Source organism: Salvelinus fontinalis, chromosome 1, assembly GCF_029448725.1.
Source record: "Salvelinus fontinalis isolate EN_2023a chromosome 1, ASM2944872v1, whole genome shotgun sequence".
Taxonomy (NCBI): Eukaryota; Metazoa; Chordata; class Actinopteri; order Salmoniformes; family Salmonidae; genus Salvelinus; species Salvelinus fontinalis.
The window spans coordinates 96,060,166-96,072,536 of record NC_074665.1 but is presented as its reverse complement, the minus strand read 5'-3'; the positions used below and the strand labels follow the sequence as shown (position 1 = coordinate 96,072,536).

The following is a 12,371-nucleotide window of genomic DNA, read 5'->3' as shown; positions in this document are numbered from 1 at the left end:
CTGCTCTCTCTCTCTCTGCTCTCTCTCTCTCTGCTCTCTCTCTCTCTGCTCTCTCTCTCTCTGCTCTCTCTGCTCTCTCTCTCTCTATCTGCTCTCTCTCTCTCTCTGCTCTCTCTCTCTGCTCTCTCTCTCTCTCTCTCTCTGCTCTCTCTCTCAGAAAAGCGACCGGCTGGCAGGCGTGTACAGACGTGCCTGATGTGTTTATGTTGGCTGTGGCTCAATGAAACACATGGACTGTGTTCTCTCCTCCTGACTGTGGTCAAGATCACTTCCTTTAAGGAGATGATACCCCATTTTCACATGTTCCGCTGCCATGTCAAACTCATAGCCTCTTAGACACACAAGAGACTATTCAATCATTCTGTGAGAGAGCCGGAGTCAGGGAAGAGAAGAAGAAGAAGACATGCCTTGAAATAGTTGACATTGCTGGGGTGCCTGTGGTGGGAACCTAGCCCTTATCTACAAATGTACAGACATCAGCAATGTCTAACTAACCAATGAGAGGGGTAGTCCATCTACAGGGCTGCTGCTATGCCAGCTTCATAGCGTTGGCCCAGAACTGCCAAAATAACCAGTTCAAACTTATAGAGAATAGAGGTAGGCTGCTCATTCAGCACTATTCTTAGTGTCTGTGTGACTGTGTGTGTGTCTGTGTGGGTGTGTTTATGTGTCTGTGTTTGTGTGTCTGTCTGCGTGGTTGGGTGTGTGTGTGTGTGTATTTTTTATTTTTTTTATTTTACCAGGTAAGTTGACTGAGAACACGTTCTCATTTGCAGCAACGACCTGGGGAATAGTTACAGGGGAGAGGAGGGGGATGAAAGAGCCAATTGTAAACTGGGGATTATTAGGTGACCATGATGGTTTGAGGGCCAGATTGGGAATTTAGCCAGGGTTAACACCCCTACTCTTACGATAAGTGCCATGGGATCTTTAATGACCTCAGAGAGTCAGGACACCCGTTTAACGTCCCATCCGAAAGACGGCACCCTATACAGGACAGTGTCCCCAATCACTGCCCTGGGGCATTGGGATATATTTTTTTTAGACCAGAGGAAAGAGTGCCTCCTACTGGCCCTCCAATACCACTTCCAGCAGCATCTGGTCTCCCATCCAGGGACTGACCAGGACCAACCCTGCTTAGCTTCAGAAGCAAGCCAGCAGTGGTATGCAGGGTGGTATGCTGCTGTATATGTGTCTGTCTGTCTGTGTGGGTGGGTGTCTGTCTGTCTGTGTGGGTGGGTGTGTATATGTGTCTGTGTGGGTGTGTGTCTGTCTGTCTGTGTGGGTGGGTGTGTATATGTGTCTGTGTGGGTGTGTGTCTGTCTGTCTGTGTGGGTGGGTGTGTATATGTGTCTGTGTGTGTGTGTATATGTGGCTGTGTGTGTGTGTATATGTGTGTATATGTGGCTGTGTGTGTGTGTATATGTGGCTGTGTGTGTGTGTGTATATGTGTGTATATGTGGCTGTGTGTGTGTATGTGTCTGTGTCTGTGTGTGTATATGTGTCTGTGTCTGTGTGTGTATATGTGTCTGTGTCTGTGTGTGTATATGTGTCTGTGTCTGTGTCTGTGTGTGTATATGTGTCTGTGTGTGTATGTGTGTATATGTGTCTGTGTGGGTATGTGTGTCTCTGTCTGTGTGGGTATGTGTGTCTCTGTCTGTGTGGGTATGTGTGTCTCTGTCTGTGTGGGTATGTGTGTCTCTGTCTGTGTGGGTATGTGTGTCTCTGTCTGTCTGTCTGTCTGTCTGTCTGTCTGTCTGTCTGTGTGTGTGTGTGTGTGTGTGTGTGTGTGTGTGTGTCTGTGTGTCTGTGTGGGTGTGTGTCTGTCTGTGTGGGTGGGTGGGTGGTATATGTGTCTGCGTGTGTGTGTATATGTGTCTGTGTCTGTCTGTGTGTGTATGTAAATGTGTCTGTGTGTGTGTGTTTATGTGTCTGTGTTTGTGTGTCTGTCTGCGTGGTTGGGTGTGTGTGTGTGTGTGTGTGTGTGTGTGTGTGTGTGTGTGTGTGTGTGTGTGTGTGTGTGTGTGCCTGGTGTTTTTTTGTTTAGCATTGATCAGATGGTTCATCAGTCTCTGGATGGATGGACATGGAATGAACTAGACATATTGTGGATGGGAGCCATTGGCTACAGTCGATAGTTCTATCAGGGCCAACTACTGTAAGGCAGTACACGGTATTAACACTGTACCAGACAGTCTCAGCCCGGTGGTCCTCTGTGGCTCAGTTTGTAGAACATGGCGCTTGCAATGCCAGTATCGGGGGTTCGATTCCCGCTGGGGCCACTGATACGGGAAAAATGTGCACGCATAAAAGCAGCAGATAAATGACTTATTATATATAACCATTGATTATGGGGGGGGGTCGATACAGTTACATATCACAATATTATTTGTGGACGATATTAAATCAATATTTGACTTTAGTTACTGTAGGTATCATTAACTACTGTAGGTATCATTAGCTACTGTAGGTATCATTAACTACTGTAGGTATCATTAGTCACTGTAGGTATCATTAGTTACTGTAGGTATCATTAGTTACTGTAGGTATCATTAGCTACTGTAGGTATCATTAGCTACTGTAGGTATCATTAACTACTGTAGGTATCATTAGTTACTGTAGGTATCATTAGTTACTGTAGGTATCATTAGCTACTGTAGGTATCATTAGTTACTGTAGGTATCATTAGTTACTGTATGTATCATTAGCTACTGTAGGTATCATTAGCTACTGTAGGTATCATTAGTTACTGTAGGTATCATTAGCTACTGTAGGTATCATTAGCTACTGTAGGTATCATTAGTTACTGTAGGTATCATTAGTTACTGTAGGTATCATTAGCTACTGTAGATATCATTAGCTACTATAGGTATCATTAGCTACTGTAGGTATCATTAGCTACTGTAGGTATCATTAGTTACTGTAGGTGTCATTAGCTACTGTAGGTGTCATTAGCTACTGTAGGTGTCATTAGTTACTGTAGGTATCATTAGCTACTGTAGGTATCATTAGTTACTGTAGGTATCATTAGTTACTGTAGGTATCATTAGCTACTGTAGGTATCATTAGTTACTGTAGGTATCATTAGCTACTGTAGGTATCATTAGCTACTGTAGGTGTCATTAGCTACTGTAGGTATCATTAGTTAGCGTTAGTCGGCTGTTCCTGTGCCAAAACTCTTGGTTCTCTATGTTCTTTTTAAATAGTGAGCCAACATGTTTTCAGAACTTTTCTCTGAGTCATCAAAACTAACTTTCTCATGCTCTCTCAACACTGAGTGTACAAAACATTAGGAACACCTTCCTTATATTGGGTTCCACCCTCAGAACAGCCTCAGTTCGTCGGGACATGGACTCTACAAGGTGTGGAAAGAGTTCCACAAGGATTCTGGCCCATGTTGACTCCGATGCTTCCCACAGTTATTTCAAGTTGGCTCGATGTCTTATGGGTGGTGGACCATTCTTGTTTCACACAGGAAACTGTTGAGTGTTAAAAACCCAGCAGCGTTGCAGTTCTTGACACATTCAAACCGGTGCGCCTGGCACCTACAGCCATACCCCGTTCAAAGGCACTTAAATATTTTGCCTTGCCCGTTCACCCTCTGAATGGCACGCACACTTCAAAATCCTTATTTAACCTGTCTCCTACCCTTCATCTACACTGATTGAAGTGGATTTTTAACATTTTATTTAACCTTTATTTAACTAGGCAAGCCAGTTAAGAACACATTCTTATTTACAATGACGGCCTAGGAACAGTGGGTTAACTTCCTTGTTCAGGGGCAGAACAACAGATTTTTACCTTGTCAGCTCGGGGATTCAATCTAGCAACCTTTCGGTTGCTGGCGAAAACGCTCTAACCACTAGGCTACCTGCCGCCCCAATTTAACAAGTGACATCAATAAGCTTAGCTTTCACCTGGATTCACCTGGTCAGTCTGTATCATGGAAAGAGCAGGTGTTCTTAATGTTTTGTCCACTCAGTGTATAGTGACCAATATGTTTGAAACATCAAATCTCAAATAAATAATAAAATCGCAATAATCATACAATAACATGTTCATAAAAATGAATCAATACTGTCCGTTATAAGTCTGAGAATGTTTGTGAATTTGGTTAATCAAAATGTAACTCTTCCAGATGAATATTGTTCAGAAAAGTAATTGTTTATTTTCTTCAGTCCATGGAGAAATGCAGTCTGTTTGTGAGCACCAACATCATGTTAAAGCAGAAACTACAGTCAGAGAAAGAACAACATTCTGCCCTTTTAGGCTACGGGACTGATTCCCTCACTCAGAGTACACAGAACAGAACAGCTTTGTCCTCATATGGTTAGTTTGTCATTTACAAAGAACAAACAGATCTGGGACCCGGCTGATAGTACAGTAACTATACAGTACTAGGGTGTGTGTGTGTGTGTGTAAGCATGTGTCTGTAATTACCTCAGAGTGAGAAATCAATGTCTCTTTAATGAATGATCTCATTGTTCCTATGCTGAACAGTGGCGCTCTATTCTTCTGCCCCTGTCAGTGGGTGGGGGGGGGGGGGGGTGTTGACAGAAATAAAGGCAATGTAATGGGGTAATGTAGGGTACCACTATGGTTTATATTAGACACAAACACACACACACACATAAAACATCATAGACAAAGAGGCAACCAGAGTTCAACAGGGTTAGACAGGTTAGGACAACCAGGTGGTTCAGAGTTCAACAGGGTTAGACAGGTTAGGACAACCAGGTGGTTCAGAGTTCAACAGGGTTAGACAGGTTAGGACAACCAGGTGGTTCAGAGTTCAACAGGGTTAGACAGGTTAGGACAACCAGGTGGTTCAGAGTTCAACAGGGTTAGACAGGTTAGGACAACCAGGTGGTTCAGAGTTCAACAGGGTTAGACGGGTTAGGACAACCAGGTGGTTCAGAGTTCAACAGGGTTAGACAGGTTAGGACAACCAGGTGGTTCAGAGTTCAACAGGGTTAGACAGGTTAGGACAACCAGGTGGTTCAGAGTTCAACAGGGTTAGGACAACCAGGTGGTTCAGAGTTCAACAGGGTTAGACAGGTTAGGACAACCAGGTGGTTCAGAGTTCAACAGGGTTAGACAGGTTAGGACAACCAAGTGTTTTTTTCTCCCAGTGTTAACTTGACAAGTGGCAGAATAATATCCACATAGACATTTCATTAGAGGTCAAGGGTGAAAATACTGTCTTAATCACTATTCCTTGCATGTTGTTTCTGTCAGAAGTAGCAGGGAAGGTGACAGACTGGGGTGGGACGTCACATCAGCTTGGTCCAGCTATCATTACCACCCAATACTTTAAAATCAGACTGCGATGGGACGTCACCTCAGCTTGGGCCAGCTATCATTACCAGCCAATACTTTAAATCAGACTGCGATGGGACGTCACCTCAGCTTGGTCCAGCTATCATTACCACCCAATACTTTAAATCAGACTGCGATGGGACGTCACCTCAGCTTGGTCCAGCTATCATTACCAGCCAATACTTTAAACCAGACTGCGATGGGACGTCACCTCAGCTTGGTCCAGCTATCATTACCACCCAATACTTTAAACCAGACTGCGATGGGACGTCACCTCAGCTTGGTCCAGCTATCATTACCACCCAATACTTTAAACCAGACTGCGATGGGACGTCACCTTAGCTTGGTCCAGCTATCATTACCACCCAATACTTTAAACCAGACTGCGTTGGAAAAAGAGAAAGTAATGTCTGGACAGCTCAACAGAAACTATTCCCTCAGAGAAAGTCATGTCTGGACAGTTTAACAGAAACTATTCCCTCAGAGAAAGTAATGTCTGGACAGCTTAACAGAAACTATTCCCTCAGAGAAAGTAATGTCTGGACAGCTTAACAGAAACTATTCCCTCAGAGAAAGTAATGTCTGGACAGCTTAACAGAAACTATTCCCTCAGAGAAAGTAGTGTCTGGACAGTTTAACAGAAACGATTCCCTGGAAGCAGCAGTGTAGGGCTGTAGGCTAAGTAGAGGCTACTGTATACTGAGTTCTCTATAGTTAACAGGGCTCCATAGCAAAGCAATGGACAAGCATCATGCCTCCCTGCTGTTTTCTTCAACTTGTTGTTATTCATTCAAGTTATTGTGTCCAGTGGACAAGGCTACAGTGTAAACCCCATTGTGCTGTCATTACTCTAAACTTTTGAGGAAACCCGTTGCACTTAAAAGGGAAACTTCGGGACTCATGGAAACCACTTTTATGTCTCTGCATCCAGTTTATAAAAGGAAGTTAGAGAGAGTTTCAAAGAGCCAATGCTAACTGGCGTTTACACTAGAGGTCGACCGATTATGATTTTTCAATGCCGATACCTATTATTGGAGGACCAAAAAAGCCGATACCGATTAATCGGCTGATTTTTTAAATTTTATTTGTAATAATGACAATTACAACAATACTGAATGAACACTTATTTTAACTTAATATAATACATCAATAAAATCAATTTAGCTTCAAATAAATAATGAAACATGTTCAATTTGGTTTAAATAATGCAAAAACAAAGTGTTGGAGATGAAAGTAAAAGTGCAATATGTGCCATGTAAGAAAGCTAACGTTTAAGTTCCTTGCTCAGAACATGAGAACATATGAAAGCTGGTGGTTCCTTTTAACATGAGTCTTCAATATTCCCAGGTAAGAAGTTTTAGGCTGTAGTTATTATAGGAATTATAGGACTATTTTCTCTCTATACGATTTGTATTTCATTAACCTTTGACTATTGGATGTTCTTATAGGCACTTTAGTATTGCCAGTGTAGCAGTATAGCTTCCGTCACTCTCCTCGCCCCTACCTGGGCTCGAACCAGGAACACAACGACAACAGCCCCCCTCGAAGCAGCATTACCCATGCAGAGCAAGGGGAACAACTACTCCAAGTCTCAGAGCGAGTGACGTTTGAAACGCTATTAGCGCGCACCCCGCTAACTAGCTAGCCATTTCACATCAGTTACACCAGCCTAATCTCGGGAGTTGATAGGCTTGAATTCATAAACAGCAGAGCTGCTGGCAAAACTCACAAAAGTGCTGTTTGAATGAATGCTTACGAGCCTGCTGGTGCCTACCATCGCTCAGTCAGACTGCTCTATCAAATCATAGACTTAATTATAACATAATAAACACACAGAAATACGAGCCTTAGGTCATTAATATGGTCGAATCCAGAAACTAACATCTCGAAAACAAGAAGTTTATTCTTTCAGTGAAATACGGAGCCGTTATGTATATTATCTAAGGGGTGGCATCCATAAGTCTAAATATTCCTGTTACATTGCACAACCTTCAATGTTATGTCATAATTACGTCAAATTCTGGAAAATTAGGCGGCCCAAACTGTTGCATATACACTGACTTCGCGTGCAATGAACGCAAGAGAAGTGACACTTTCACCTGGTTAATATTGCCTGCTAACCTGGATTTCTTTTAGCTAAATATGCAGGTTTAAAAATATATACTTCTGTGTATTGATTTCAAGAAAGGCATTGATGTTCATGGTTGGGTACACATTGGAGCAACGATACGCACCGCATCGATTATATGCAACTCAGGACACGCTAGATAAACTAGTAATGTCATCAACCATGTGTAGTTAACTAGTGATTATGATAGATTGATTTGGTTAAGATAAGTTTAATGCTGGCTAGCAACTTACCTTGGCTTCTTACTGCATTCGCGTAACAGGCGGGCTCCTCGTGAGGCAGGTGGTTAGAACGTTGGACTAGTTAACCGAAAGGTTGCAAGATTGAATCCCTGAGCTGACAAGGTGAAAATCTGTCGTTCTGACCCTGAACAAGGCAGTTAATCCACTGTTCCTAGGCCGTCATTGAAAATAAGAATGTGTTCTTAACTGACTTGCCTAGTTAAATAAAGATTAAATAAAGGTGTAAAGAATTTTTTTTGGGGCCAAATCGGTGTCCAAAAATACAGATTTCCGATTGTTATGAAAACTTGAAATCGGCCCTAATTAATCAGCCATTCCGATTAATCGGTCGACCTCTAGTTTACACAATGACTGGAAGTTTATCTCTAGTTAGCAACCTCCTTCAAACTGCACACAGAGACATAAAACATGTTTACCCACCAGTTCAATTGACTGGGGAATTAGATAAATGACCTTGTTGCCAAAATCCCGATGTATCCCTTTAATATATATCAGTCCAGTTACTTAAAGGGATTTTGTAGTCAATACTCAAACGGATAGAGTCACTGTGACCCTGTAGTGGGTCCAGATTTGAGTTGTATCAGCTTTAACATTTTGAGTAACACCACCACTAAGCCAATATATTTTCCCAGTGTGCCTTGCCTTTTCGAGTGAATTGTAGAGTTACCACCCATGACTGCATTTGTTAGTGACAGAGACATGGTTGTCGAATTCCTTCATTGTCAGCCCTGAGGCCTTCACTAAGTGAGTCCCTAGGTGAATGTTGTCATTATAATAAAACTCATTATGACAATCTATTACATATCTTATAAGGTCTTATTTTGAGGCCTAACTTTACCCTAACTCAGTGGCCTCAAACTCATGGTTTTACAGGCCACATCAGGCCTGCAAGTAGGGTTGCAAAATTCTGGTAACTTTCCCAAAAAATCCCAGATTTAAAAAAAATCCTGGTTGAAGGATTTCCAGGAATCTTTTAAACACCATTTCTGGAAAACCTGTGAAATGTAGCAGAATTTTGCAATTCTACCTGCATGTCACATTATGCTGGCTTGCAAAGTGATGTGTAATTCCTATTGGAATCCAGCCAGAGTTAGGATATCCAACTGCTGATTTTTATTCACCCGCAACCTGCATTCATAGTGACTGCCAGGGCTAGGAACCGTGTGAGGAGAATACCTAAACCATTTAAACAGTGTACATCAGCCTGGTCCCAGATCTGTTTGTGCTGTCTTGTCAACTCATATGGTTAGATTACAGTGTACAGCAGCCTGGTCCCAGATCTGTTTGTGCTGTCTTGTCAACTCATATGGTTAGATTACAGTGTACAGCAGCCTGGTCCCAGATCTGTTTGTGCTGTCTTGTCAACTCATATGGTTAGATTACAGTGTACAGCAGCCTGGTCCCAGATCTGTTTGTGCTGTCTTGTCAACTCATATGGTTAGATTACAGTGTACAGCAGCCTGGTCCCAGATCTGTTTGTGCTGTCTTGTCAACTCATATGGTTAGATTACAGTGTACAGCAGCCTGGTCCCAGATCTGTTTGTGCTGTCTTGTCAACTCATATGGTTAGATTACAGTGTACAGCAGCCTGGTCCCAGATCTGTTTGTGCTGTCTTGTCAACTCATATGATTAGATTACAGTGTCCAGCAGCCTGGTCCCAGATCTGTTTGTGCTATCTTGTCAACTCATATGGTTAGATTACAGTGTACAGCAGCCTGGTCCCAGATCTGTTTGTGCTCTTGTCAACTCATATGGTTAGATTACAGTGTACAGCAGCCTGGTCCCAGATCTGTTTGTGCTGTAAGGCCAACTCATACGGTTGATTTGTCATTTCCAATCCACAAACAGATCTGAGACCTGGCTGATAGTACAGTACAGTATACAGTACTAGGGTATGTGTGTGTGTGTGTGTGTGTGTGTGTGTGTGTGTGTGTGTGTGTGTGTGTGTGTGTGTGTGTGTGTGTGTGTGCACGCTAACTCATTTGCACCATTGTATTGTATGGAATTCAGGGAGGGTGGGTTTGGTTATTGACTTACCAGTCCATCACAGTTGCTTATGGCAACAGTAGCCTCTGGCATGTCGGATACGTCTCCAGTGAAAACACAGTCCCCGTGGAGACGCTCCTTAGCCTTCTCCTCGAAGTCCTCCTGCCATTCCACAAATGCCCCCGGAGCCACCAGCCTCCTGTTTGCTTTGAGGCGAAGGTGCAACTCTTTCCCAAACACAGTGACGTTGAAAAACAGGTGTTGGCCTGCGCCAGAGGTGACAGAGGGAGTCTCGGGGGCGCTACGGGCCACACGCCTCTTTCCCGGACCAGGGGATGAGGAATCACCAGCACCACCCCCTGCATCAGCACCTTCACTTTCAGTTTCTCCCGTTGCAGCTGAGGCCCAGGCTGAGACCACGTGGGAGATGTAGCGTCCGTGGGAGTCTGTGCTGAACGGCACGATAAGACCATATTCACTTAACTTTCCAGAGAGATGTTCTGATGAGACAAATAGTCAAGAATAACATCAGAGAACCAGAGACAACTGGACAGGTCTAATATACATTCTTAGAAAAAAAGGGTCTCAAAAGGGTTCTTAGGCTGTCCCCATAGGATAACCCTTTTGGATCCATATAGAACTATTTTGGGTTCCAGGTAGAACTCTTTTTGGGTTCCATATAGAACTCTTTTTGGGTTCCATATAGAACTCTTTTTGGTTTCCATATAGAACTCTTTTTGGGTTCCATATAGAACTCTTTTTGGGTTCCATATAGAACTCTTTTTGGGTTCCATATAGAACTCTTTTTGGGTTCCATATAGAACTCTTTTTGGTTTCCATATAGAACTCTTTTTGGGTTCCATATAGAACTCTTTTTGGGTTCCATATAGAACTCTTTTTGGGTTCCATATAGAACTCTTTTTGGTTTCCATGTAGAACTCTTTTGGGTTCCAGGTAGAACTCTTTTGGGTTCCAGGTAGAACTCTTTTGGGTTCCAGGTAGAACTCTTTTGGGTTCCAGGTAGAATCCTCTGTGGAAACGGTTTTTACATGGAACACAAAAGGTTTCTACCTGGAACCAAAACAGGTTCTTCAAAGGGTTACCTTATGGGGACAGCCAAATCACCGTTTTAGGTTCTAGATAGCACATTTCTTTCTCAGATAGTAGGAACCTATGCACAGAAACCTATGGGAACTTGGGGGATTGGGAACTTATGGGAACTTGGTGAAAAGCACAGAAAATAATATAGGATACTTTAATTGATACTGACTTGGCTAGTTAAATAAAGGTTAAATAAAAAAATAAAAAAATTATGATTATACTCTGGTGTGGATAAGAGTAATGCATGCTAGTTAAAGGAGAATTGGCCTACTAACAAATGGTTAATGAATATGGAAGATTATATATATATATTTTTTTACCTTTATTTAAAGATGATATTGAACTTCTGAATAGTGGAGACACAGGATAATGTGTCTCTAGTTTAGTCTATGGGTTATGAGCCAGCCAGTTGCATCACTAAAGATTTAGTTTAGTTTGGCTAAACCCTTTCAGGTAACACTAAATTATTGGACTAGTTTGTGGCATTTCTGGACAAGTTCATCAATAAGACCTCAGTCTCTATAAAACCCAGGGGGTTATATAACTTCAAATACAGTGTGCCATACGTTTTATAGCTCTCTGCTCAAAATCCACAGTACTTCAAAGTTGAATACCAAAAAGTTGAGAAAAAAAGTGTAAAATCATAAGAACTTACCATGTGATTTCACAGTATGTTTGTGATCTAAACATATCAAGTTGAGAGAACAGCACATCAATAAATATATACAATCCACAGCGAAAGCCATTGTGGAATTACGAGCTGCCACTTCACTTCAGTCCACTCTAACGGGAGTTGAAGTTTCCTTTCTATTGTAAACGTTGTAGTAGGCAACCGCTGTTCCCTCTCCCTCCTCTCCTGCTCCAGTCCTGAACGCCGCACAGTTTATGAGAAAGAAAGAAAAAAAACTTCTCAACCTTTAACTTCTTCAGCGACGCCGCCGTCGAGCATTCTTCTGAACGTTACCGCAAACACAAACCAAACTGACCGGTGAATTCACAAGTTGTTTCCAATCTTTCGGCTTCCGTTGAACTGTGCATAAAGCTGGACAGCCCCATCCATTTAGAAAAGGGAAAAACCCGGGGGTGCTGCTGATGACGACAGCTGCCTGCCCGGCTAATCGGAGAGTTCAGGGAGGTACAGATCAACGAACTCACAGCCGGAGCCTGGAACTGTTTAGATGCCTTATGGTTGTTTAGAAAAAGAGAGGTAGGCCTGCACCTTCATATGTACAGTCATTGGCCTACAACATACTAATTCGTATAAAAGTCAACCCCAACCTCAGAAGTAAAAAAGCATTCCTGCACACAAACATCTGCCGCGCAGTCCCGCACCATTACGCACGGATGGGGAGGCGTTAGTACAAACATTGAAGTCGGACTTCTCTAACTCCACGAAACTTTAAGCCACAGAGTTTTTAGGGTAAACGCATTCTGTCCACTGGTCTGAGAGAGAGACTCTGACACACAGGGAGAGAACAAGTCGTGGCGAATTGTTTAGTTTGTGAAACAAGTCTTGGAATGCACATTCAGTACGTAACTGTCTGCGGGCATGAATCTACACCCGGACTATTCTTAAAATAAAAAATAATAGTGT

General features: G+C 42.7%; 1 protein-coding gene across 1 annotated transcript in view; it reads right to left on the bottom strand.

Annotated features, from left to right (window-relative positions):
* Positions 1 to 12,163, bottom strand: part of LOC129864395 (A disintegrin and metalloproteinase with thrombospondin motifs 3) — a gene marked incomplete in the record, with an annotated part of 119,451 nt that extends 107,288 nt beyond the window's left edge. The window contains 2 exon segments of the mRNA XM_055936969.1: positions 9,728 to 10,176; positions 11,433 to 12,163. Of these exon segments, the coding sequence (XP_055792944.1) occupies positions 9,728 to 10,176; positions 11,433 to 11,523 (540 nt within the window).
* Between the last annotated feature and the right edge of the window lie 208 nt (positions 12,164 to 12,371).